The 27846-nt window shown below is 41.6% G+C and overlaps 1 protein-coding gene across 1 annotated transcript in view; it reads left to right on the top strand.

The window, feature by feature from the left end:
- pcdh1b (protocadherin 1b) overlaps positions 1-27562 on the top strand; it is a 171059-nt gene extending 143497 nt beyond the window's left edge. The window contains exon 5 of the mRNA XM_081382242.1: positions 22771-27562. Within this exon, the coding sequence (XP_081238368.1) occupies positions 22771-23180 (410 nt within the window). The 3' untranslated portion in view covers positions 23181-27562. The remainder of the gene's footprint in view (positions 1-22770) is intronic.
- The last annotated feature ends 284 nt before the right edge of the window (positions 27563-27846 follow it).

The raw sequence follows: 27846 nt of genomic DNA, 5'->3' as shown, positions 1-27846 counted from the left end.
CATGGGTTAAGCTGGTAAATTACATGTATACGTTTGTTTATTATTTAATAAAAATGATTACCCTTATTTTACCCTTGTTTTATTTGAGTAATTGTTAATATGTTGGCCCCATTCAGTTCCTAATTATATTTTATACATTTTTAATTCCTATGGCGCTTTGTACAATAAACTTTTTTTGTTACTGTGTTGGGTCACGCTTGATTCCCGATGTAGAATCTGGGTCTTGAAGCAATAACCAGTTGAGAACCACTGATTTAGACCAATGTGGGGTTTGACCCAGAACAATAACATACTGACACAAATCTATTTCCTCTCTCACAAAACCTTCCAGTAGCTCCATCCCTTCCCCAGAGGCCTGAGAAAGAGAGAATAAGGAAGATAAGTTGAATTGTAAGCAATGCTGCACATTGAATCATTACTAATGTACCCCTATGAGAAGGATACGTGAGATCGAGCACATTATTTATTGAAAAACAATAATCAGGCATTTAAGATAATCACTGGTACATTTTAGTTAAATTGTCACTCCTTTAAGTTTTTACTCTAATCTTACACACTAAAAAAGACGTCTTATGATTTCTTTTGGAAGTATTTTATTTATTTATTTTCTCGTTTATCTTATCTCGTTTCAGCCTCTAACAAGATAGAAAAAGAAACACAGGCAGTCTAACTTGAGAGATACTTGCCCAAGGCATTATTCGATTTAACTTGTATTAACTCTGTTTAATACAGCACGCCATTTTACTATGTGAACAGTATGTGAAATGATGGCAGATTTGACTTATCTCCTGAAGTTTGTGTCTTCAGGAGCTAATCATCACGCAGATCAAATACAGAACTCAGTTCTGTTTTCATGTTCAGTGTGGAGAGAGAAAATGCTAAATGAAAGCAATGCTGCTTTTTTGTCTTTCCATTTTCTCAGATAATGATGGTAAATTTGGAATTTGGAGCATGAAATGATGCTACAGCGGCAGAGAGAGTGAGGGGGAAAGAGAGAGAGAGTAAGAACAACAGCAAGAAAAGGATAACAACAGAGACATCACACAACTGTGAAGCAAACAAAACAATCATATTGCAGTTCTGAAAGCTGAACGTGTCCTATTGAGGGGAAGAATCTTTCAAAAAGGTCAAAACTTATCTGCATGACTGCACTCTTATAGGCGGGATGGGAAGCCGACTGCTGTAATATGTTCCTCTAAACAACAACAGCATAAAGCAAGGAATAAGTTAATGAGAGAATAGCTTGTTATTCGCTTCTTCACTCAGCGCTCGATGTGGATTTAGTGAGAACATTATTTTAGTTATTGCTTTTATTCTTGTGCTGTTTGTAAGGCCAAGAGCCTGCTCTAACAAAACAATGCGTTTCTAACACATAATCTCTTTTAATAACTGTTATATTATATTTTCTAATCATCAAATCAAGTAGATTACATAGCCTATACCGTTCAACATCACTGGTATTTTTGTATCACTCTGCTTGTTTGTGTTTGTTCCAGACATACTTTATGTATCTGTGTTAGTAGTGGGATTTTTCAGTGACTCTTTCTATAGGTTACATAGTTAAAACGGTAGGTGGCGACAAGTGTATTTACGAGTTATTAATTAATTAATTCAAACTATTTATCAAAACCACTGATTAATTAAGAAATGAAACATGTGACTGTGATTAATTGAATAATTCATTTAACCAACATATTTAAAACATTTTAAATAATTTGGATGTACTACATCTGTCATGTTGTCATTGTCATGTGACTTACCAGCATCAGATACGTACAGTAGCTTAACTGCCATTCACAAATCCTCTCCTGTGGCCTCATGGGGTAGTAAAGTGTCAATTGAATGCATAAGTCATCAGAGTACTTTACGACTACTGTTTTATGACTACTGTGAATTCTGGACACACTGCTCTCATTTCACATGCTGTTTTTTGCCTACTATAGTAGGGAAGTATGCAATTTAGGGTGCAGTCAATGACTTTATGAGTGATTCATTGAATCATTCATTAAACCGATTTGTGCAAAAATGCTGAATTCTTCAAGAATGAAACATCACAGCTGTCTGAAAAAAAAAATTGTTTACCACTAAACCACACCCTTATGATTTTTTTTAATGAGTCTGAGTGGATTTTAAGTAGCCCTTCTTGCCTTTCAGAACATGCCGCTTATAATGTGCACAATATTGTCTGGAGTTATGTTCAAATACACTCATTATTAATCATCCCTTCATCACATAATGAACTATGTGATACATGCCATGTAGAGAATGAACAAACAAGTCAGCATTTTTGCACACAGTATGCATGAATGTGTAAAATGTCTGTTGCTGAGATTCTCTCATCCACATTGCGAGTTCAGCACTGCAGCGAGATGTCATTGTATACATAAGCAGAGGAAAAACTTCCAGTTGTATGTCTTTTTTCCATACTGACAACCTGTCAGTGACAGCTACTCTCAGTTGTTGCATGAGAAAGTGTCTTGGCATTGTGTTGACGCTTGCATCATTACCATAACAACCAATGTAGATATACATGTCCATTAACCTAAGCAAACAGATCCAGTTTTGCCGCTTACAAAATGACAGTGCAGAAAGTTAGTCCCAAAGACTAGTTTGTTGTAAACCAAAATGGGATCTCCTTGAAACAGTGTAAGAAACTATCTGAGGCTTTGCCATTTTATCTTTTTTTTTTTTTTTTTGACAGTAGCATCTACTGTATATCAGCCGAACCTACGGTTACCATGACACGTCTTTGTAAGGATTCCTCGTCTGTGTTCTGGAGCCTTTGAGTGTTCTATTGGGAAAGGTGAAGAAAAGGATGATGCTGGGTTGCCAGATCAATATAAGGTGAATGTTCGGGATATATTGAGCCCGTGCATCCCTGACCTGCTAAGATAAGAGTAGCTTGCTCCCTCTGGAGGAGGGATAGATGTTGGTTCCCTAGATACAGAAGAATTGAAATCCTGTGCGTGTGTGTGTGTGTATGAGTGCTGTGCTGCAGAAAAAAAGGCTCATGCCCAAAACCAGCATATGGTCTCTCTCAAAACAAGATGTCCGACAGCCATATGTTTGCATGCAGGTTACACACACACACACCGTCACAAACACGTCACCCTCTTGGTGATCTAATCTCATATTCACACACACCAACAATCTATGAAAGTTCGCCCGAAGCTGCCCATGGTTTCAGGACTCTTTTGCACTCTCTTTTATACACACACATATGCTTACAGGGTTGTTTTTTTTATTTTATTTTTTTTATAGCAAGGGCACCAGGGCTCATGGAAGGCAGTTCTGTGACATTTTGTCATTCTGAATGACCTCACCTCTAACCTCATATATGACCCTTTCTCCTTTGAGGCTCTTGGCCAACAGAAAGAAAGACAGCATCGCAAAAACGCACTCAGCAATATGACACTCAAAAGTAACCACTCGATTCAATCTGTGTGTGTGTGTGTGTGTGTGTGTGTGTGTGTGTGTGTGTGTGTGTGTGTGTGTGTGTGTGTGTGTGTGTGTGTGTGTGTGTGTGTGTGTGTGTGTGTGTGTGTGTGCGTTCACGCTGGTAAGAGTAAATGAGCATCTTTTTACATGTGTTCGTCAGCTCTTGCTTCCCAAGCCTTCTCTTTTCCTTTTTTATCTGTCATGGCGTGTAACACCGTGTCTACACTAGTAGCTAGCGATGAAGTGTTGCGATGTGTTGTGCCACAACGTCTCGTCCGTCAGCACTGGAAGTGTACTGGAAGCTGCACAAAATCTCAATGTTCACTAACACTGATCAGTCTGCTACTACTACTACTTGATAAAATGGGTGTAAAAATACACTTTTGTTTATTATTATTTTTTTCAATTATTTACATAATATATAATGTTAGTATTGATACAATTGACCCTTCGCTAAGCCACGCCCGAAAACCACCACAGGCCAATCGTGGCTTAGCAACTGTAACTAGGCGCGGGAGGTCTGGCAAGCTTTCGAGCGAGGGAAACATGCCGAAGCGTTGTGCGTATGGATTGTGCAAATCTGATACCCGGTATCGTAAAAGTTTGGACGGGGTGGTGGATTTTGTTCCCTTCCCGAAACCTAAAACCCAAGGGGAGAAATGCCGGGCGTCATCTTCATTTATATAGCGCTTTTAACAATGTAGATTGTTCCAAAGCAGCTTTACATTGATAATAGGAAATTAAAGTAAAGTGTTTTGGCTTTATAGCAGCTCTAGAATAAAGTTATTGTTAGATTGAAGTTATTGTTAAAGTTATAGCTCGTGGATTAAGCAGTGTGATTAAAGGCAAGACGGAGGCTCACAGACATAATTTAACGTTACTTAAAAATATATTTCAGCATTTTGTTAATCGACAGCCAAACTAGTAACGTTACCCCAATCCGATCGCGACTCTCCCGGTGCCTAGTAAAAGTAAAAGGTAGTTAGTAAAAGGAGGGAACATCAGGGGGCTTGCCGGAGATCTCCAAGGAAAAGGTTGGTACAGTATGCAAACTTAATCAGTTCATAACAGTAAGTTAGTCACTTATGTGACCCACGACGTGTGAGCAGTAGCCTGGCGCGCTACAAATATAAGCGGGAAAATGTTATCATTGCAAAGTGGTCAGGCTAATGTCTTGTGTTTATTCCACAATACTTATGGATAAGCTGTTTGATTTATAAATATTAGAATATTTTCAAATTTCACTTACGCTGCTGTGCATGCACAAAGCTGTTCCTCAATTTGTGTGTTTCCCATTTGAATGATCAGGCGGCTACTGCTTGCGCTGGGACCTAACGTTATAGGCTTTAGCTTAAATTTTGATGAAATTATTCTCTAATCTTTGCATATTATGTCGTGGATATAGCCCTCGAATGCAAACTGCAGTCTTGCTCTCTCATATTTTCACCTGTTCGGGGCTTAGCGAAGGGTCAATTGTATGCCTATGATTAGAAACAACAGATTTTTTTTTTTATTATTAGTTGGTCAAGTACATGCCACGGTGACATTGATGTAATACTCAGGAGGTATGTAAATATATAATGAATTAAATTTATGAAAAAATAAATAAATAAAAAAAATATTTTATAAAATACATTACTAATTCTGTTTCATAAACTATCAAATTTAATTTACATAAATACATAGTTCACCTACAAATGAAAATTCAGTCATAATTTTCTCATCCTCATGTCTTCTAAACCGGTATGACTTAATTTCTTCTTTGGAACACAAAAGAAGATATGGTCCCACTGTAATTATAGGCGCACCCGGGTAAAAGGCACATTTTATCGGTTTCTCCTCTAAACCACTAGATGGCACATGAACTTGCTGCAGCACTTTCCTAAACATCTGCTTTTCAAGATACACAAGGAAATTTGGCTGATCTTTGACATGATCGCAGGCAGCAGCGCAAAGTTGATTTAATATTTTATGTTTCAGAAAAGTAAATTGCTAAAAATGATTTTACATATTTTGAGACAAAGGTATTGTTAATGATTTTCAGCTTTGTTCAAGGTATTAAAGCTACAGTTTTTCAATAACGGAAGAATATGTAAAAATAAGCTGGTGTAAAAGGCGCCCCTGCTGTTAGGGATAAAGGCACAATTATTAAGATGATAATAAACAGCTGGCAGACTTTTACATTTGTTGACATGACATGGTTAGATTCAGATGGTAAATATCATATATTATACTGGGTGTCCTCTTTAGAGATAATCATCATATTTATAATGAAACCATCATATTTAAAAATGTGATAATCATATATAATAAAATATATTTATTGTTACTACTATAAAGCTATTAAATTATTATAGGATCTGATTAGTGCTTTCAGATCTTTACGTTAAAAAAGATGCTTTATTTTTCAAATGAACATTTTAGTGACAGTATATTTATTAAACGAAAATCAATTCCTTTTTTTATCAAAATAAACAGAAAATAGTACAAACTTTTCTAAAGTGATTGTTTTGAACAAGCATTAACTTAATTTTTTTACATTATTCAAGACGTACTACTTTAGCTAAAGTATTTGTATCAATACTGTGTTGCCCCATGCTGGTGCCCCATTTGTGGGGTAAAAGGCCCAACTTGCCACCTCATACATTTATATCATTTTTAAACAAACAAACCACTTTTATGATTTATTTTCACACAAAATCTGTTGCTCCATCAATGTTCAATAAAATATTCTGCAATCATACACTATGTGAATAGTGAAAATCACATTTTCTTAAGGTGTGCTTTTAGCCCCGTTGTACCCTACATTAATCATTTGATACAATGCACTTATTGTGTACATAAATGTTGTTACATTGTTCTTATATTAAAAAAAAACTGCATATAATTGCATATGTAATTACACTGTTGACCCTTCCCTTACCCCTTAACCCACAATTAATCCTACCCATACCACTAAACATGTCCCTAACCTATCCCACCTCAATACTTGCACAAGTGTTTTGCAAAACTACATGGACATAAGTACATTGTAATTATTTTTTGATGCAAGTACATAGTATTTAAAGACACCTTATATAAAGTGTGACTGACGATATTTTGAGAAATCATTTATTTATTTATTTTTCATCAAATACATGGTGACAAACTGTTTTACTCTCACTTTAATCTGCATAGCTCAGAACCCAAACTCCAAAGTGTGGTAGTAAACTCCTTAAATAATCTGGAATCAGTCAGTTAGCCTATAACATAAAGTAATGTTTGTGCACCTGTCACTATGTGTGCACTGGCATCAAGCCCAACAGATTATATACATTTTTTCAAACAATCGAAGAGTAGTTGGCTACAGTTTTTATTTTGCTCTGTGAAAGCCTTTATTGTAAAAGCTCGCTTTTTTCAGCTCGCTACACATGGCTAACATAGGGTCTGCAGCGAATCTCTACTCAAATCTATATGCTTCTGTCACGCAGGCAGTGTGAATACAGTAACCGGTTAATATGGGCACAGAAATGCGTGTGTGTGTGTGTGTGTGTGTGTGTGTGTGTGTGTGTGTGTGTGTGTGTGTGGTATGACACAGGCCTGAGATTCACAATGTGTCAGTGAGGTGTGTAAGACGCCAGGGGAAAAGACATCTGAAAAAAATAATAAAACAACCATTCAGTGTTTCTAAACGCCCGCGTCTTTGCATTGAATAGATAACTTGGACCATTACCATTCAGTTGAGACATCTATTAAAATATTCTGCTATTCAGTTGTTGTTGTTGTTGTTTGTTTTGCTTTAGGGTGTTTTTCCCGTTTTTGGTGTGCGTTTTTTTATGAATTCTGGAATGATTTTCTCTCACTCTCGTTCGCTCGGAATCAGACAATGAAGTTTACTGGGTATAAGCTCAATCTTTTTGTTTGGTTGGAAGGAAAATGCTGGATATTTAAGGATATCCATATTCATCCCACATTCTCCACCATCCTGCCTTTATCCCATGTTATAATATAATATTACCCCAAACCATAAATATTGCTGTTCTTTTCAAAGAGAAATCAAAGCTCTCTAATGATGACAGATAAGGCAGAACGTTTGTGAGTGTGTGTGGATGTGCACGCTTGTTTCTCCTAAATTAAAGTTGGCTGCTATCCTCAAAAATTCAGCTTGTCTCAGTTATGCGGTTCTCTCTCGACTGTGGTCCTAAAAGCTTATTGAGACGGGAGAGAGCGTAGGCCTGAGGGCAGCTCGCTGCAGCCATACATTTATTCACTTTTGTAGCATGATTGAAGTTTCCCTACACTGATTTCTGGAGAGAGAGGAAGAGGCTCTTTCCTTGAAAAAAAGAATTTTTCTCTCATTCTTCCCTTCTCTTTTTCTGTGTCCCTTAAGTCTTCTTCATTAATAATGAAAATGATTTTGTGCTGCATGGCATTTGCCTTTGAGTCTGTTTCTTGTGAGACCTGATTTTTCAGGGGTCTCCTTTTTCTCCTTTTTAGTTGGACTGTCAGTTAGTGTGATCATTTATGATGATTAATTATACCATGATTTTAAAAAATAGCATTGCAATGACCCCTATGTAAAATTACATACATGGAATTTATGGCTATTGGAGCGATTCATGTTTTTGCGTGTCCACAATGAGAGCGGAATGATTAATTGTGATTAATTTGATTCATTTTTCAGCATACCGTGTGAATAATTCAGTTAAAAATTCTACATGATCGACAACTCTACTTTTTAGTCAAATGTATAGCTATAATTTAATCACAACTCTCATTGTACATGCAGCTACATTACTGTTTAAAAGTTTGGGGTCAGTAATACTTTTTAATGTTTTTTACAGAAGTCTGTTGTGCTCACAAAGGCTGCATTTATTGGATCAAAAATACAGTAAAAACAGTAATTTTGTGAAATATCTAATATGCTGATTTGGTGCTCAAGAAACATTTTTATTAGTATCAATGTTGAAAACAGTTGTACTGCTTACTGTATAATTTCTGTGGAACATTTTTTTTTTTCAGGATAATTTTATAAGTAGAAAGTTCAAAAGAACAGCATTTATTTGAAATAGAAATCTCATGTAAAATTATAAATGTCTTTACTGTCACTTTTGATCAATTTAAGGCATCCTTGCTGAAAAAAAAATGTCCGCTAAAGTGTCATCAAGGAAAAAATTATAATTATACTCATGGTATCCACCTTATTCCTGACGAGCTTACTGCATTTTGAATTATGGGTGTCACTTCCGTTTTGGGGAACTTGCATTCAAAAAGACTGAAACGAATAATTTCAAATCATAAGGTTGCCCTACAAATATCCATCAGTTTTCTTTTCATGTTTTATTTAATAATAACATGAGAATAACGTAACACTTGGTATTTTAACGTGACGTTATGTGCTATGCATAAGTTTAGACATCCATGCTAAAGTTGACTAAAAAGAGGAATAAAAAATCATCTTTTGGAAATTGAACTTAATGCCTTAATTTAAAAAATGAGGAAAAATCCAACCTTTAAGGACACCAATTTTCTTTGTGAATGAATAATGCATCGTAAATAAATAAATGTTCTTCCTTAAAATACAGGGTGCATAAGTTTGGACACCCCTATGTTAAATTCCCATAGAGGCAGGCAGATTTTTATTTTTAAACACCAGTTACTTCATGGATCCAGGATACTATGCATCCTGATAAAGTTGGCCTCTAATTAAAATAGCCGCACATCATCACATAGCCTTCACCATACCTAGAGATTGACATGGAGTACTTTCCATAAGATCATCTCTCAATGCAAATCAAACTAGCTATTAGGCTAACTGAAATAATACCATGCCAATCTCTAGGTATGGTGAAGGCTATGTGATGATGTGGGGCTATTTTAATTCCAAAGGCCAAGGGAACTTTATCAGGATGCATAGTATCCTGGATCCATGAAGTAACTGGCCTTTAAAAATAAAAATCTGCCTGCCTCAATGGGAATTTAACATAGGGGTGTCCAAACTTATGCACCCTGTATTTTAAGGAAGAACATTTATTTATTTACGATACATTATTCATTCACAAAGAAAATTGGTGTCCTTAAACGTTGGATTTTTCCCCATTTTTTTAAATTAAGGCATTAAGTTCAATTTCCAAAGATGATTTTTTATTCCTCTTTTTAGTCAACTTTAGTATGGGTGTCTAAACTTATGCATAGCACTGTATGTGGCAAGAGCTCTTTTCAGTCACTGCATTAGCAAATAGTATGCAAAAGGTCAACATATACTGCACATCTGTGGTCTGTTCTCCCGATTTAATTTACGATATATGCCATTAATAATTCACTGGAATGCACAAAGAATCTCTCTTTTTTTTCTCCCCAAATCCTCACATCTCTTTCCAGGTTTGTTCACAGGTAAATACAATTTATTATCTGTCAGAATGAATATATATATAATTAGATTTTTTTTTACTAAGGCAAAGTATTATGTTACATAATACAGATTACCACAGTGATCCGATTTTGCTGTGGAAAGATTCGTGCTTTTGGGGTTATTCATGGTCTGTTGAAAGTACCTTGTTGATGCTTTTACACTTTTAAATGTCCTTTTAATGTTCAATGGTTGAAGAGTGAGTAGAATAATGTAATGTCATTGTACACAGTTTAAAAATATATATTATTGCGTCCATAGAGCTAGCCTTTCACTGATTGTTTACAGCTTAACGGAAATTACACCCATAATTCGCGCAAAGCGTCATGAGGCGTACTGTGGGAATAATGTGGATAGGGACATTATAGTGATGACGTTGTTCAGTTGTGAACATAGTGACTGGGATGCTGTTCATACGCTGAATTTTTGTTCAGAATATGTAAATATAAATGTAAACTAAAATGCAACATTTAGGGTTCATAACTTTTACAGTCTGAAATGGGATTGGATTCATTTGGATTGGTGAAAATTTGTGCATGCACACATAGCTATTGTGTATTTCTATATACATGAGCCAAAAAAAGGGTGGTATGAAAGAGGGCAGGCAAAGACAAAGTAGAGTGTTAGAGGCTGTACTAATGGCAGAGTTTTATATTTATAGCTGTGTTCCTCTCCCTCTCTGTCAAACGTCATTTAGACATAAGCTATAATTACAGTTATTCATTTTCTATGGCATAATGAAACTTGGAATAGAGCATGGTTCACTGAAATACTCTTGTAGCAAAAATCAACTTGTAATGCCTATCACACCTCCAAAAATTGAACTGAAGTCTTATCGCACTTGTCAGTGGACTGGCTAATTTCATTAGACTTGTCCAATCAGTCTGGATTTCTGTACAGTGATTAAGTCTTTTTCTAGCTGAAAACGATACTCGGTTACTCACGTAACCTCGGTTCTCTCTAGAGAGGGAACGAGTATTGCGTAAGCTTGCTTACGCTGCGGGAAAGTCTTCTTTTCTCGAGATACTGAAGCCAAAAATTATCCTTAATTTCATTTTTTGTCAACGCAGTGCAGCTGCGGGCAGCTGAGCTAGAGCGGCATACTGCGCGCTCATTGGCTGCCGCGCGGCAACTGCTTAAGCCTACCAGTGAGCCTGGCGTGACGTCACGCCCAATGAGGGCGCGCGCGCCCTAGCGCGTCACAGCCCGCCAGAATGGGCGGCGTCAGAGCATATATAAGGAAGGCTCGTAGGCTATATTCTCTGTTTTCTGTCGAATGAAGCGACACGAGCTACAGGCTTCAAGCACGGCAGGGAACGCAATACTCGTTCCCTCTCTAGAGAGAACCGAGGTTACGTGAGTAACCGAGTATCGTTCTCTTACGAGAGGTTCTCTCGTATTGCGTAAGCTTGCTTACGCTGCGGGAACCCCTTGTCCACGCCGTGCGAGCCTAACAATCACGTATGACTCTATGAAGAGCATAGAGGTGAAAAACAGGTGGCCAGCGGTGCGGGCCAACACATGTTCATAAGCACATCTAGGGAACGCAAGAACGGCAAGGCCGGTCTATGTATACTGACCCTGAGCGTGCAGCTCAACAGACAAGCTAGTCAATAGTACAACCTGCGCATATGGGCAGGACATGAACACGACTAGACTGACAGAAGTTTCGCCTGCAGAGCGGGAACTTCCAGGTTATAAAACCTAACAAAAGTGGAGGGGGACGCCCAGCCCGCCGCCATACAAATGTCATGAATGGAAATCCCGCTGGACCATGCCCACGATGAGGCCATGCCTCTGGTGGAATGAGCCCGTATGCCCAACGGACATTGCAGGTCTTTTGACGCATATGCTGCCGCAATAGCGTCCACTATCCATCTGGATAGCGTCTGTTTCGAGGCGGCGCGACCCTTAGCGCGCCCTCCAAACGAAACGAAAAGCTGCTCTGAGAGCCTGAAGGCTGCAGAGCGCGTGACATAACACCTTAACGCCCTGACCGGGCAAAGGCGGTTGACACCCTCCTCACTGCCGGATGACGGCAGGGCCGATAGGGTAATGACTTGAGCCCTAAAGGGAGTACCTAACACTTTGGGGACATAGCCGTGCTTCGGTTTGAGAATGGCTAACGAGTCGTTAGGTCCAAACTCGAGGCACGACGCGCTGACAGACAGCGCATGCAAATCGCCCACTCGTTTGACTGAAGCCAGAGCTAGCAGAAAAACGGTTTTAAGCGTCAAGTATTTCAACTCCACAGAGTCCAAAGGCTCGAACGGATGCACTTTCAGGGACTCTAGGACCAGGGACAGGTCCCAAATAGGGACTGACGGGGGCCGGGGAGGGTTCATCCTCCTGGCCCCTCGCAGAAAACGGGTGATGAGTTCATCCCTGCCCAGTGAGCGGCCGCGCGCCGAATCGGCGAACGCTGCTATGGCCGCGACGTAAACCTTGAGCGTGGAGGGGGACCTGCCCGCGTCCAACATCTCTTGGAGAAAGTTCAATACCTGTGGGACTCCACAGGACTGAGCATTAGAACCCATTTCCACACACCATTTGTTAAACACTGACCATTTAGACGCATAGAGCCGCCTCGTCGAGGGGGCTCTGGACTGCGTGATCGTGTTAATTACCCCTTCTGGCAGATCAACGAATATCCGTTGATTTCCCACGCATGCAGAGACCAGTGCTCTGGATGGGGATGCAGAATCGATCCTCGAGCTTGAGAGAGAAGATCTCTCCTCACCGGGATCGGCCATGGGGCTGTGTCTGTCAGCCTCATCAGCTCGGAAAACCATGGTTGGTTTTCCCAGCGCGGGGCTATGAGGAGCGCTGCGCAGTTCGTCTCCCTGATCCTCGCTAGCACTTGAGGCAGCATCGAGATCGGGGGGAACGCATACAGCGGAACGCTGGGCCATGTCTGGGCCAGCGCGTCCTCGTGTTTCGAGAAAAACCTCTGGCACTGAGCGTTCTCGCTCGCGGCGAAGAGGTCGATCTCCGCTTTGCCAAAGCGATGCCAAAGCGCTTGGACCGTCTGGCGGTGTAGAGACCATTCCCCTGGGGGAACGTTGTCCCTGGACAGTCTGTCCGGGCCGTCGTTGAAGCGACCGGGTACATGAGCTGCCCTTAGGGAGCGCAGCGGGCCCTGAGCCCAGGATAGGAGGCGCTCTGTGAGAGCGCGCAGGGCTCTGGATCTGATTCCGCCCTGGCGGTTCACGTAAGACACTACTGACATGTTGTCCGAGCGGACTAGCACATGGTGTCCCCGTAGGAGTGGTAGAAAGTGCTTCAGCGCTTTCTCGACCGCCAGCATCTCTAGACAGTTTATGTGAAGGCTTTTCTCCGTATTCGACCACCGGCCGCAAATCGGACTGCCCTCGTGAGTCGCTCCCCAACCCATGTTGGACGCATCTGTCGAGACCACTTTGCGGTGTGCGATGACCCCCATCGACACTCCCCGCTGAAACCATTCGGCCGCCAGCCAGGGCTGCAGGGCTGAGACGCAGCGCTGAGACACTCTGACTGGTGCACGGCCCGAAATCCATGCTTTGCGGGACACTTCCGACTTTAGCCAGCACTGAAGCGGGCGCATTCGAAGTAAACCCAGCTGCAGGACCGCTGCGGCTGACGCCATATGGCCCAAAAGCCTCTGAAAGGTTTTTAGGGGAAAAACTTTTCCCACCTGAACGGAAGCGGCGAGGTGCCGAACACGGCGCGCGCGCTGTGTTGACAGTCTGGCCGTCATCGCCGCCGAATCCAGATCTATACCCAGGAAAGTGATAGACTGGCTGGGGGTTAGAGAGCTCTTGTCCCAGTTCACGGAAAGACCCAGGCTTCCCAAATGACCGAGAAGCGCTTTCTTGTGAGAAACTAGTTCCTCTGTTGACTGCGCTATAATGAGCCAATCGTCCAGATAGTTCAGAATTCGCATCCCTTTCGATCTCAGGGGTGCGAGGGCCGCGTCCATGCACTTCGTAAAAGTACGGGGTGCCAGGGACAAGCCGAACGGCAGGACGGTGTACTGATATGCCTGACCGTCGAAGGCGAATCTCAAGAATGGCCTGTGACGGGGAATAATCTGAATCTGAAAATACGCGTCTTTCAGATCGAGAGAGATGAACCAGTCCCCCGGGCGAATCTGCGCGAGGATTTGACCGGTCGTGAGCATTTTGAACGGTCGTTTCACGAGCGCTTTGTTCAAATATCTCAGATCTAGTATAGGTCTGAGCGCTCCGCCCTTCTTGGGTACGAGGAAATAGCGGCTGTATAAGCCTGCCTCGGCAGCCAGAGGGTGAACCCGTTCTATGGCACCTTTGTGCAGTAAATTCGCTATCTCTGTGTGAAGCAGATGGGCTGCATCTGCTTTCACTTGTGTCTCGACCCGGGCGCGAAAACGCGGGGGGCGGCGAGCGAATTGAAGCGAATAGCCCTTTATCACTGTGTTTAATACCCATTCCGACATTCCCGGAATAGCTTTCCATGCATTCGCACTCATAGCTAGGGGTCGGATAGCCTCCGGGTCCCGCCCACCGCACAGCGCGGGACGGGGAGCCTGTGGCGGTATGTGCGCGAGTCGCGCAGTGACAGTGAGGGGAGACGGGGGCTCGCTGATAGCGGCAGCCGGCTGAATGACGCTGTGAGAGAGCGTTTTGAGCAACGGCTCGCGGCGCGGAAGCGGGGCGGGCTCGTGAGTGTGTACATGAGAGCGTGCGTGCTGTATAGCGGGCACAGGACTCTTTATTAACGCACAGCCGGCGGTGGAGTGCTTTCGTCCCCGAATGTGTGAGGCAGAGCGGGCACTGTGTAGGTGTGAGCACTGGGTTGTGGGCACGTGACCTACAGCTAACACTCGAGCGGCCGTAGCGCGCTTTATGTGAGTGCACTCTGTGGGGTACACAGGGGGGATTGTGCTTGTGTGTAGTGATGAGCACTGGGGTGTGGGCATGTTTACTACACTCATAGCACTGACGGCGTGAGCCGGATGACCAGATTTTACACTCTTTATTCGATTTATCTGGGTCGCCGTAAAAACGGCGTTTGTGTGCAGGCGAGAGAGTTGAGAAACTGGCTCGTTGGCTGCGGTGGACACTACTGCAGTAGCCTTTATCAAGGGGACTGGCAGAGGGATACAGGTTAGCTTCGACGGCGGTCCGGCCGCGGCGGGACTCAACCGTCTTTTCCTCCTTGCGAGTGCTAGGAGGATTTCGCAGGCTCGGTTTTCAGCGAAACTCTAGGCCGGGGACCCCGCGGGGGTGGCGGCCTGTGTTGGCTGGTGGAGCGGGACCTGGGTCGGCCGCGCTGACGCTGCTGCGATGCTGGAGGTCGGGAGGGGCGCCGCGTGGGACTGCGTGCAGGAGGCTGAGTTTTAGAGCGGCCTGCAGCGGAGCTCGAGCGGCGGGGCAGGAAGAGGTTCATGGCCTGTGACGCCTTCTGAACTTCCGAGAAGCTGTCCACGAGGCCACTTACCGCGGGGCCGAAGAGGCCGGCGGGTGAGAGCGGGGCGTTGAGAAAAACGGACCGCTCTTGCTCTCCCATGTCGGCTAGCGTTAGCCAGAGGTGGCGCTCAATGACAGTCAGCGCAGCCATAGATCGTCCGATCGCTTGGGCTGCTGTTTTCGTCGTGCGAAGAGAGAGATCCGTCGCACTGCGCAGGTCGGTCAAAGCAGATTTATCAAGTTTTCCCTCGTCGAGCTGGCTGAGGAGGTCGGCTTGAAAAACTTGTAAAACCGCCATTGTGTGCAGGGCTGAGGCGGCTTGCCCAGCGGCGGAGAAAGCGCGGCTGGCAAACGCCGAAGTAGTCCTGCAGGCCTTGGACGGGAGGGCAGTCTTTGAGCGCCATCTCGCGGATGGGGGGCAAAGATGCGCTGCAACCGCTGGTTCGACCGGTGGGATCCGGTCATACCCTTTCTCCTTGGCTCCGTCTACGCGAGAGAGAGTAGATGAGGCCGGAGAACGGAGTCTGGCCGAAACTGGAGCGTCCCAGGATTTGGTAAGCTCCTCGTGAAGCTCCGGCAGAAAAGGCGCTGGCCTGGACACTGGAGCTCGTCGACTGGCGGGCAGGAAGCACCCGTCGAGTCTGTTGGGCGGAGTCACCGCTGGCGGGGACCATTCGAGGCCCAGGTGTTCGACTGCTGCCGTGAGGAGGCGGAGAAGCTCGGCGTCCACACTGGCGTGAGTCCTGCTGGACGCTCTGGTGGAGGAGGCGGAGCGGACAGAACCGGACCATTCCTCGCTGTCCGACGCCATTAGTGAGCACGTGTCCAGTAGCGCGTCATCATCCGCTTCATCCCCTGAGGCGACGGCATCGAGGGCGTGAGCCGTCGGCTGCGCGTCGGGAAGCGGGGGCGGAGAAGGAGAGAGCGAGGCTCGCGGGAGAGGCTCCGGCGAGGCCTTGGCTCGAGTCTCGGGCTCCGGTGGTCGCTGCGAGCGGCGTTTCTTCTTACGCGGCCCGAGGACAGTTGGAGCAGGTTCCGCGAAGAGGGCGAGTCGAGCCCGCAGGGTCGACATCGGCAGCTCTTCACAGAAAGCGCAGCCGCCCGTGGAAAGCGCGACGGCTGCATGGTCCTGGCCCAGGCAGAGAGCGCAGAGAAGATGGCGGTCTCCGTCGCTGAGCGCGGAGCGGCATGAGCCGCACGTGGTGCGAGGCATTTGCAACAACGCCTCTGCTCTTTTAGAAAGTGCTGCGGAAGCAAGAACACACACAAAAAGAGCTTGCAAAGGATATTCGCCGGATAGCTGAGCTGGCACGGCAGGCTGAAGGCGGCGAAGATCGTCCGGCTTCCTCAGGCTGACCTAAGCTGGCTCGTTAGCTGGGCCTTGAAGGACAACGGCGACGGCTTCCTCTCCGAGATCAGCGATGCGAGTGCTTCGCTGAAAAGACAGAAATCAGAGAATATAGCCTACGAGCCTTCCTTATATATGCTCTGACGCCGCCCATTCTGGCGGGCTGTGACGCGCTAGGGCGCGCGCGCCCTCATTGGGCGTGACGTCACGCCAGGCTCACTGGTAGGCTTAAGCAGTTGCCGCGCGGCAGCCAATGAGCGCGCAGTATGCCGCTCTAGCTCAGCTGCCCGCAGCTGCACTGCGTTGACAAAAAATGAAATTAAGGATAATTTTTGGCTTCAGTATCTCGAGAAAAGAAGACTTTCCCGCAGCGTAAGCAAGCTTACGCAATACGAGAGAACCTCTCGTAAGAGAACAAGGTTTTGGATGGTGAATCACTACTTACAGTGGAGCTGAGTCCAAGAATGGACTACAGTTTGTACCAAAGCAATTACAAAGCATTCTCGAATCATCAATGATGCAAGTTCACTGCAATTTTTATGAAGACTTTGGGTGCCGTGACGTCCATGGACATTGATCAGTTGAATTTGCTCCCTTTTTCATCTATCCATTTGTCTGTATCTAACTTACAGAAGGCTTTTGTGCTCGCTTTTCTTCTGCAGAAAGGCAGTTGTTTAGGCCTGGAGCACAATCAAACACTACACCCTTGTTTCATCTTCAATGATTCAGCTTGTACGCATACAAACTCAACTTTAAAACATTCATGAGTGGAAGATGTTGTGCAGCTTACCCTAGTTGATTTAGCCGCAGGCTACAGCCTTTCTCCATGTGCTTATCTTCCTAAGCCAGAAGGAGTTTTCTATGCAGCTGATGCATACTGAAACACAGTGTGCCAACATGTGGAGGTTTGCAAAATGACACACGTCGCTCCCCTCGGCTGGCAGAGTCGGGAGAGCAAATTTGGTCAGCGGGCGAGGACATTGATTTTTGCGGATCAGACAAGTTCCGTGTTTAACAGATGTAGGCTAATGGGACATGGTCCAAACGATGGTACTCTCTGACTCCGCTCAGAACTTGTTTATCCCGTAAGTGAAGCTTTGGCAAAGAGGATGTGTCATTCTGGCAAAGAGCACTGTGGAACATACACACACAAAAAATGTTGCAGAGGTTTAAACAGCTCCTCTGAGCCAGTGAGAGTGCTGGAAAAGAACAGAACGTCATCTGAAAAGGGCTGAAATATTTCATGTTTGAAATCCCTCAATCCACCTGCAGTTAAATGATAGGAGTAGAATTTATTTGGGGTTCTATGAATGAACTCTGTGACATGATCTGCTTTCGAAAGATATTTATTCGAACATTATTGAAGACCACATGTATGCCTGGCAGGCTTTGGCCATTGTGTAGCCATGACTGTATTGACATGCAATGCTGCATGGAGCATGAACAAGCCGAATGTACACCACATCATTTTATTACACCAAATGTAATCACAGAAAAATTTAAATAACTTACTTGTTTAAAATAAAAATTAAATGAAAACATACTTGTTTCAAACCTGTATGACATAAGATATTTTGAAGAAAGTTTTAACTATTTTCGTGTCTATAATGAGTCACTGGGGTTAAAAAAAAAAACAGTGTCCTCCTCATCGACTTTTATTGTATGGACAAAAAAACAAAAACAATGAACACAGAGTTGTTTTTCAAAAAAAAAAAAAAATATATATATATATATATATATATATTTTTTTTTTTTTTTGTGATCCACAGAAAAGAGGAAGTCATACAGGGTTGGGACAATATGAGGGCGAGCAAATAATGACAGAATTAAATTTTTTGGGCAAACTATTCCTTTAGCATACAACTAATTGTTTGCAAACACTATAAAAATTGATTTTAGTTCCCCTCATTCCACAACAAAATGTTTAAGTTTAACGACAATCAGAACAGGTCTTGGATGAAAAATATAAGTATGAAACAAACATAAATTATTGTTATAAACAACATTTAATATAAAAAGTGAAACTACTAGCATGTGGGAAATGTGCTATAAATGAAATTGAGCTCATGTAGCTCTCTCAAAAATCTGATTTATATTCCAAAAAATAGATATTATAAGAATCTCTATTTTTGTAACTGTTGTTCAAGCAGTGCATTTTTTATTATGTAGTACAGCATGTATTGAAACTGGCAATGGAACAAGTCTAAATTTAAACCTTCATCAATAGATTGACGCAACGAGCAAACCATCAGCCGAGTGGGAATGTTTGAATGTGGAGCAGGACTTGCACGCCTGACCCAGTCATTAGATTCCCAAATGACTATCTATTGGATCAGTCTTGCTCTGTGTTAAATGTTATTTTGTAGTTTAATATGGAAAAGACTGTAGTGACTTGTCTTGATAGCCCTGAACCCCTGTATTTGCATCATCAAACTTGCATATGAAGCTTCATATGAGAAGCAAAATGTGTACATGATAAGCTTTGGTGATGTTGTGCTGTATGTAAGACAACAGCGTGTCTGCATATCTTGCTTGTGTTTTGCTCTTGTGGTTACTCACTAATGTATCTCTTTAGTGTTGTGGCTACTGGTTATATTTTATGCTTGCTGCCATTAGAAAGTGCAATGCCTCTTCCTCGTTCTCCTGCTGTGTCTAACCTCACGTTATTCTGAGCTGCTGTTAACCCAGCCAGAAGTAAAAGTACTGCTTGCGGACTTTTTTTTTTTTTTTTTTTTTGGCATCCATCTAATGTAATTTCACTCTGCAAATAGGCACTTTGATTGCAGGTTATATTCCTGGTATTGCACTTGACTGTACATCAATAATACAATACCCATGAAATAATATAATATTGATAATATGATTAGAAATATATCTGTATAAAAATTAATTTAAATAAATTTTATTATTAAATAAACATTCATAACCTATATTAAACCTTTTTCCTTTTTGGATTTTGTACAGGAATCCTAATAACTTTTTTCACCTTTAATTCCCTTTCAAGTCATTACTTCTTGTTTTACTTAATACATTTTCCCCCCCATCTTCTATCCTCTCAAAAGCAGCGTGTCGATTAATTAATAGCTGCCTAATTTAATTTTCCTAAAAGTAATAACTTGTTTAAGCACGAATAAAGACTGACAAGGCAAAGTTCTAATCTGCCCAAAGTTTAATTAGTCTCAGCGAGGTTTGCATACAAGCAGACGTGGGGTCAGGGGGAGAGGACACCCGAGCGAATGGCAACAGAACGGAGGGTTGGGAAGGGTAGAGCACAGGCTCCATCAACTCTGCCTGTGTGCTTCCATCCGTGCACAGGATCAGCAAGGGATTCTGGGAAAGTTGGAGTGTTGGTGTTAACTGTCAAATAAAGACTGGTTTTCCCACTGCTATCCTCCACACCTGTCACCCAGGGCAACCTGTGTGTTGTGGCCTGAGCGGTTGGCTCCTCTGGGTGGCTTTAAGGCACAGCCAAAACTGAAAATCAATTGGCTAAAACTGTTATGGAATGAAGCGAAGAGGCTGCATATATTAGGTATTCGCTTAGAGGTCCCTGGGGTAAATGAACAATGATCTATTGACTACAGCACTGCCCTCTTACAATGACTGCACTTTCCACATGGACTGGAGAACATAATGTTAATAATAATAATAACAATAAAAATTGTTTTAAATACATTTAAATAATGTATTATTATTATTATTGTTGTTGTTGTTATAATTATATAAATAAATAATATGATATCCAAATATTATATGTGACTAGACATCCAAAATGGACTCAAAGACACGCATAATTCATCACTGGACTGTAGTAGTGAGACTGCTATGGCACAATGCCAAATGACTTTGTCTTATTATAACAGGCGAAACAACTTAAACTACTCTGTCATTTATGGTCAGGTTTGAAGTGTGTGTGTATATATAGATATATATATTATTATTGTTGATATTAATTATTATACACACACACGCACAGTAGACATATATATTCAATTTATAACCCTGAGTCTACCCTGAATATACATAAACTGCGTAAAATAGTAGCTAAATGAGAAATAATTGCCTCAGATTGATAGCAAGGGCTTAGTACGGTGGATACTGAATAATAGCTCTGATTTTTTTTTTCATCCCCTAATACACACACAATGGTAATTTTATTCATTACTGCCATTTTGATCAAATCATTATGATTCTTTCATATGAAAATCATCCATCTGCATGTTGAATAGGACTTCTTACCTACAATGAAATGGTCAAATGGACATTTTGACAGCTGCACAATTGGACATGGAATCAGAAAACAGCTTGGACCTTGTATGTATATTTCCATCCATATCACACCCCAGGGGCACGACAGTTGAATGAAAATGACATGAAGCAAATCTCTTGTGCCAGCCCTCCATCACAGAGGAGAAGAGCAGAGAAAACGCACAGAGCCCAGTCTTAACACATCTTTCCTCTTTACTTTAGACAGCACCAAATGTCAGATACTCATCTGGAAATAATTTCCATTCTATTATGGTGACAAGGGGCCAACAGAATCTAATTAGCTGAAAAAAAGTGCCAGAGAGCCGGATTGGGAGTGATTGGTGATGGGGCAGTGGTGCAGGGCCAGCTCTCCAGCCTTCAGGCTCAGCGGGAACACTCCTGAGGTTAACTGCAACTCGAAGGAAGGAGATAAGGAAAGGAGAGAGAGGGATTCAGGTGCCGTATGCCAGAGACGAAGGTCTCTATTGGTCTCTCAGAGCCCAAACTTTGAATATTCTAAATATAAGATCTAAGAGCAAAAAGGGGGCATATACTGTATAGTTGGGCTCTCAGTATAGTCTCTTTTTTCTAAACACTATTTTTATAGCTTGGATCATATCTATCTATCTATCTATCTATCTATCTATCTATCTATCTATCTATCTATCTATCTATCTATCTATCTATCTATCTATCTATCTATCTATCTATCTATCTATCTATCTATCTATCTATCTATCTATCTCAGAAAAAAAGTGTAGAATGTGTAAATGAAAAAAAGAGAATGATTTCTTAAAGTGTGTTCTGTGATGGTCCAATATAAGAGACGAAATAATGGCATCCGCTGCCTCAAATCACAGGCCTTTCATAGAGCTCAGACATTTCAGGAAATAAATGTTTCCCCTCCAGAACTCGCCATTCTGCCTGCCCTCTTTTCACATGCACACTATCAAACTAATCTAATGTCACTTTGAGAGGAAAGGTTAGGCTCAGTTTTTGCATTTATATTTTCTAGTCAGAGAGTTTGACCTTTGCAGATCAGACCGTTATTTTCGCTTCTTGTGATGCCATCCAGCTTCAACAACCTTTTATAGTGAAGATTAGCATCCATTGCACTGATTGGTTACAGTGAACAAGGGTTAGAATAGGCTGTAGAGTTGTTCGTGCATGCAGCTTTGATTGACTACAAAAGTGTAGCTTCATAATAAAACTGGGATGATCTCAGTTATGCTTTTAAATAGTAAGGTTTCTGTTTAATTTGTCATTTGAAATGCGTTAGTCAATGAATTATGTTTAATACTGACTAATGTCGAGTGCAGCTTTTTTTTTTTAAATAAGCTACTGAATCAACATGCACCACTGCCAAATTTTCCATATGTAATCATTATGATATCAACTTGTAATAATTGCTTTAATGAGATCATTGTTTCTGCCTATAAATAAATACATGATGTTAGCTAAGTATATGATTTGTATTATCTTAGAACTGTAGATTTTTGACATATGGACATTACTTTGACACAGTCACCTCTGATAACAGATGATTTCTCTAAATTGTAATGTAGAAACATGCTTTCGATATGTATTGTGAAAAGCGCTATATAAATAAATGTGAATTGAAATGAATGTGGATGGAATTTCGAACTGTAAAAATACTCTGACAGAGTTTCCTGCAATACTTATTCAGTGACACAGAGACACAGCAAGACCAGTGTAGTTCAATTTAAAAGAACACGGCACACATGGTGGATCCTGATTCCCAAATTAATCTTATTAGTCTGTTCCTTGTAGTGAATCAAAAGCATACAGCGCAACCAGTGTATTCTGAATCACAAAGTGACTCTTATGAGTAAACGCACCTTTTGTTTTAAATGTATTCAAATTTCAAAACCTCATCGTTCTGTTCTCATTTCTTCCAGATCTGAGGCCTCTACCTGACGTGGCCATGACGGGAAAATGCACGCGTGAGTGTACGGAATATGGCCACTCGGATTCCTGCTGGATGCCCGGACAGCCCTCACCCAACCGCACCAAGAGTGACAAGAGTGGGCCCAAGCTCTCCACCTTCGTGCCTTACCAGGAGAGGGAGGGTCAGGAGCGTCTGATGGCTGACAGCAGCTCTAAGCCTCACGGAGAGGAGCGGAGCGGAGGCGGGAGCAACAAAGTGGCCAGCATTCGCTTTTTGCCTCCCTACACTAGTGCCTATTCTACAGGCGGCGACTCCGGCAAGGACTGCGCCCGGGAGGAGATCCCCCTCAGTCAGACAGCCGATTACGTCCCTGCCACTACACCCTCCAGCCAAGGCTCCAAAAGAGAGATCTACCTGTGATTCATCTGTCATCCGCCTAGGTTCGATTCCACATTTGATCCAATTTACTTGTGATCAGCAATGCCTGTGAGAGGATAAAAGGCCTTGTTTTCAGAACACCTGCTAATTCTATTACACCACCAGACCCCGATTTACACAGTCTCGACGTGCATCTCCATTCCCCTCATCCATAATCCTAATGGCTGACACAAAACAGCTAGAGACCTTCTTTAAAACCCTTGGGGTTTCATACAACCCTGCACGTTGTTAGAGGCTCTGGAAGCCGAATAGAAAAAAAAAAAAAAAATAGATAACAATTTTGTGAATATAAAATGAAGAACACAATCCCCATGTAAACATCTAATGAAAGAATGTAAGGACAATTTTTAAGTGAACATTGTGATAATTTAATGTCAAGGTTATATTCCTATTTGATTCTGAAATTTTTTTTGTTGTTTGTTTATATATATAAATATATATATATTACTTATGATCAGACTAGTTATGCTTACCTAAAAACATATACACTGACCTACACATCCAAATAGTACCTTTTTGTTCCCTTATGTGTGTATGTCTACTATGAACTTGAGTCAGAAGAACTGGCAAACCAAATACTGGCAATCCAAGAGTGAAATACATTCTCAACATGTATACTTTACTGAAGAGAAAACATATTCACCTTTCTTAAATTGCTGAAGGGTAATTGTTTCTTACATTTGTCTTTTTTCATAGGAAACTCTTTTCTTAATGTACAGTGATGTAAATACTACACGTCTGACAGAACAGTTTTGATTTATGATTTAGCTGTACAGACCCACGTAGCCGCGACTTCCTTCTGTTGATGGTAGTAGAAGGAACATTGCTCAGAGGATTTGCCTCTCTGTTAGTAAAAGAAGGACAACAGTTTTGGACCACGGAATGCTAAAGATAATCCACAGTATGAGCCTCCACAGTCTGACTTCATGGGACTCGCGCGAACATGGAATTTGGGGCAAAATCCAACGGAAACAAATGAATTACAGCAGGTTTGCATGATGCCATTTGTCATTTCAGACAAATTTGACAGGCTTCATGGGTTCCCATTGGAAGCTCTCCCAGTGACTGTAATACTCCTTTGCTTCATAAGAAGACAATATACCAGGAGGTTTAATGGTGAGTTGCCCTCTGGAAGAGCTTTGTTCAACACGTCCAATCCTTATGAAGGAGCAACAACTTTTACAAAAAAAGAAAAAACTTAAAAAAAAGAAAAGAAAGAAATTACCTGACCTGTCCATGTGCTGTGCAATAGCCTACTTGTTTTCGGACATGTCAAACTCTGTTGTGTAGATGTGTGATTTTTTCAGAGATTTTTGCTCTACTCTGTGGTGACCCTGTCAAATGAATGCTCACAAGAGATAGACAAGTTCAAAAATCATGACAGCAGAACATTTCTCTCGTGTTTGACCACATTAAAGTTGTATTCAACAAATCCAGTATATTTTAGAACATCTGAGATTCTGTTTTAAGTGTACTTTGAGCATATGACATAACAAGACTCCTGCAGCGAGCTTAGAAACGTCTAAATTGTGCTAACCTATTACCGCAATGTCACACTGGCACTCGTCTAACCAGGGAGCTTTTGTTGGAAATGTTCATTTGCACATCTAAAAGGAAGGTCTTTCAGAAAGTTTACAGGAAGTTCATTTAGGGCCGTTATTAATAGCGGCTGGCGGTAACAGGGATTGCTTTAGTTGCGACGCAGGTCAGCAAAGCTATAATGAGTATTCGAGGCCTGAGCTATACACACTCTAAGTGCACTATAATTTACACCATGTCACACAGCTAAGTCGCCACTTAAAACCGACTCCGGTGAAAAAAGGGTGATTATAATTCTGTAGATGTCGATTCAACGTTCTCTGTGCTTTGGGTTCAGTATGCGATAAAGTCTCCTTTAAAGGAAAAAAAAAAAAAAACTACAGACAAAATGACCCAATGCGAAAGGCTGTTGTCTCAGGTGAGGTATGTTTGGTGTAACACTTTAGACATTGCACTTCCTTTTGTGAGTGTGAATTCATTTAGTTCACAGCTGACCCTCTTATGTGAACACTGGAAGACCAAACACTTGAATGACTAAGTAAATAAGACGTATTTTGGTCCCTGTGTGCCATGCGACACCGTTTTTTTAAACAAGAATTGCTGAGAACCATTGTACTTCATTGTACACATATAACTTCCTGTTCTTTTAATCATTCCAGCAACTGCTGACCTTAGAGCCGTTCCCTGCAGTGACAAACAGAAGCTGCTCAGGACCTCAAATGCTGTATGACAGTTAGACAGTCTTTCACTCCCTCTGGGAAAACCTGGAGTTTATCCCCGGAGAGCAACTGTCACAGATACTGATAGGTCAAATCACTCGGAGTGCATGTGAACCAGTGCGTCTTTGCACACCACCAGTGTAGGTACACAGAGGGATCCGCTCACTACCTTTAAAGCAAGGAATTTTAAACTCTACACATTCATTTTTGATTTTTGCAAGGATTTTCAATTTCTCATTGAATAAAATGGTTCTGACTGTGTGAAACAGTTGACTGTGGTGCAGAGAATCTGATGGAAAACAAAAAAACATGTCTTATACACTGGGCGTAAAAAATTGTCATAGGGTGAAAAGCAAGAAAAAGAAACATTGTATAAGGGGGAAAATGGTCTAGTGTTATACTCATGCAATTGTAGCTGTTAGTTTGTTATTTGACAGTAACATGTTTTACTCTTGTGGGATTCTGTCATTTTTTTGTTTTTAATTTATTTGGACAGTTTCTAAGTCTGACTGAATCTGTGGCTCAAAAATGTATACTCAACCAGTCTTTTTATTTTATTTTGAACTACTGTTGTTTTATACCAAGCATAATCTATACTAAGCTCATTTAAGGTACATTCCACACAACCCTGTTAAACAGTTTTGTTATCAGCAATACAAATATGTCCTGCTTCCACACTTTAACACTCTTACAGCAGAATTGACAATAGTTATTTATTCTATACATACGTGTTGATTTTTTTTGTCTAATGCAGCACAGTCATGCACAAATAATGTGAACAATCACCTTTTTTGTACCTAAAACAGATACTTTACACTGCATCCTTTTTTTATTTAGGCTTTTGTCTACTTTATGACCAGGCCCAAATGGAATCTTCATTTCTTGCCTTGATTTTTGAAGGATAAAAATTCTGCGCAATGGATTTGAACATGGTAAAATGGGTTAAATTGTGCTTTCAGTTACCGATTAAGCTCTATCAAATTAGCCAAATATTTAATAAATGAACACACAAGGGGTGGATGATGTGTATGGCATTTTAAATAATGGGCGTTCCAGTTCTGTGAAAATCTATAGAGCTTTCTGTCGGCACAGATTCCATGTGGGCCTGCTTATGACTGATGTTCAATTTCATCCTACTGTAAGCTCTATTTCATTTGTGCTGAATCGTATATTTGATTACATGGAAATCAATCAAATCCAATGTGACTTAAGAATCAGTTCTTTGTCTGACACATGGACTCATTTTGGAGCAGAGCCACCCGCTGCATTTGTCCAGGTATTTGGAGTTATGAACGAACATGTCATCGTGTTGTAATGTCACCGTGCATAATGAGGCTCACCATGCATCTCTGCACATAATAGAAGTAGAGAGTAAACAGCATCATTCTACCCCGCGAAAAAGATTAAAAACGAAATCGGTAATTTATTTTGTGAAGCGGTGGCTGAGTGGCTTCATTACTATGACTTTGGCTCTGAAATGAACTGATAGTGCTTTAGCGGTTTGTGGGCGTCTGCCTTCATATGATCTCGATATTAAAAACTCTACAGTATGTAACTAAAGAACAGCCACCATTTAAATAGATAATTACAGGAAGTACAAGTTTGTAGCCTAAGTGTTGGTTATATTTATATTGAAACGCTTGTGATGCCTTGTTTTCTTTGTACAGTTTTATGTACATGCTAATAACGTGGCTTAAAAAAAAAAAAGTGAAAAAAAATAAGAACATGTTGAAAGACAAACTGAAATTGTAAAATATTTTTAATAGTAGAATGTGTTAGAATGAGAGTGGTTGGGGGCACAAAGGAGTGCCTGTGTCTCAAATGTCATCAGTAGCCATTCATTGGCTTCTAGTCTATTTTAAAGTTTTACTGTCTCTTTTTATGAGTCTTATTTTTTCCCTGAGTTTTGTGTTATTTGCAAAATAGTGGCTTTGAAGAGTTTTAGCCCTTATTTGTTCCATTATGTTCTTATCAATATCAGCATGTTAAACACCATGAGGAAGAAAAAAGAGGGAAAAAAAACAGTTGTCTTTTATTTTTGCTGAGCAAATCAAAGAAATACTATCTTGTAAGTACTCCTTCCTTATAGCTTTACAATAAAATACATTCTGTAAAACACTGTCCTTCATGATTTTTTAGTGGCTTTAAATAGCTTTGATTAACACAGTTTCTTTTTATTTCATGAGGGAAATTGCTTTGAAAATGTGTTCTTTTTTAAGTCCATTCTTTGGGGAACACATTTACCACATTGTACCACCATCTTGCAAACAACTCCAAGTGAACTTCCTGATTCAGCACATGTCCACTGCCAGGGAGCTGCTGAAAAGCTGTGTTTCTTTCTTCAGTCTCAGCAGACCTGGCAGAATTTAAATTCTCCTAAGGTTCTTCAG

This window comes from Scardinius erythrophthalmus, assembly GCF_964197995.2.
Source record: "Scardinius erythrophthalmus genome assembly, chromosome: 13".
Taxonomy (NCBI): domain Eukaryota; kingdom Metazoa; phylum Chordata; class Actinopteri; order Cypriniformes; family Leuciscidae; genus Scardinius; species Scardinius erythrophthalmus.
The sequence above is the reverse complement of the archived record's forward strand: the minus strand, read 5'-3'. Positions and strand labels throughout refer to the sequence as shown.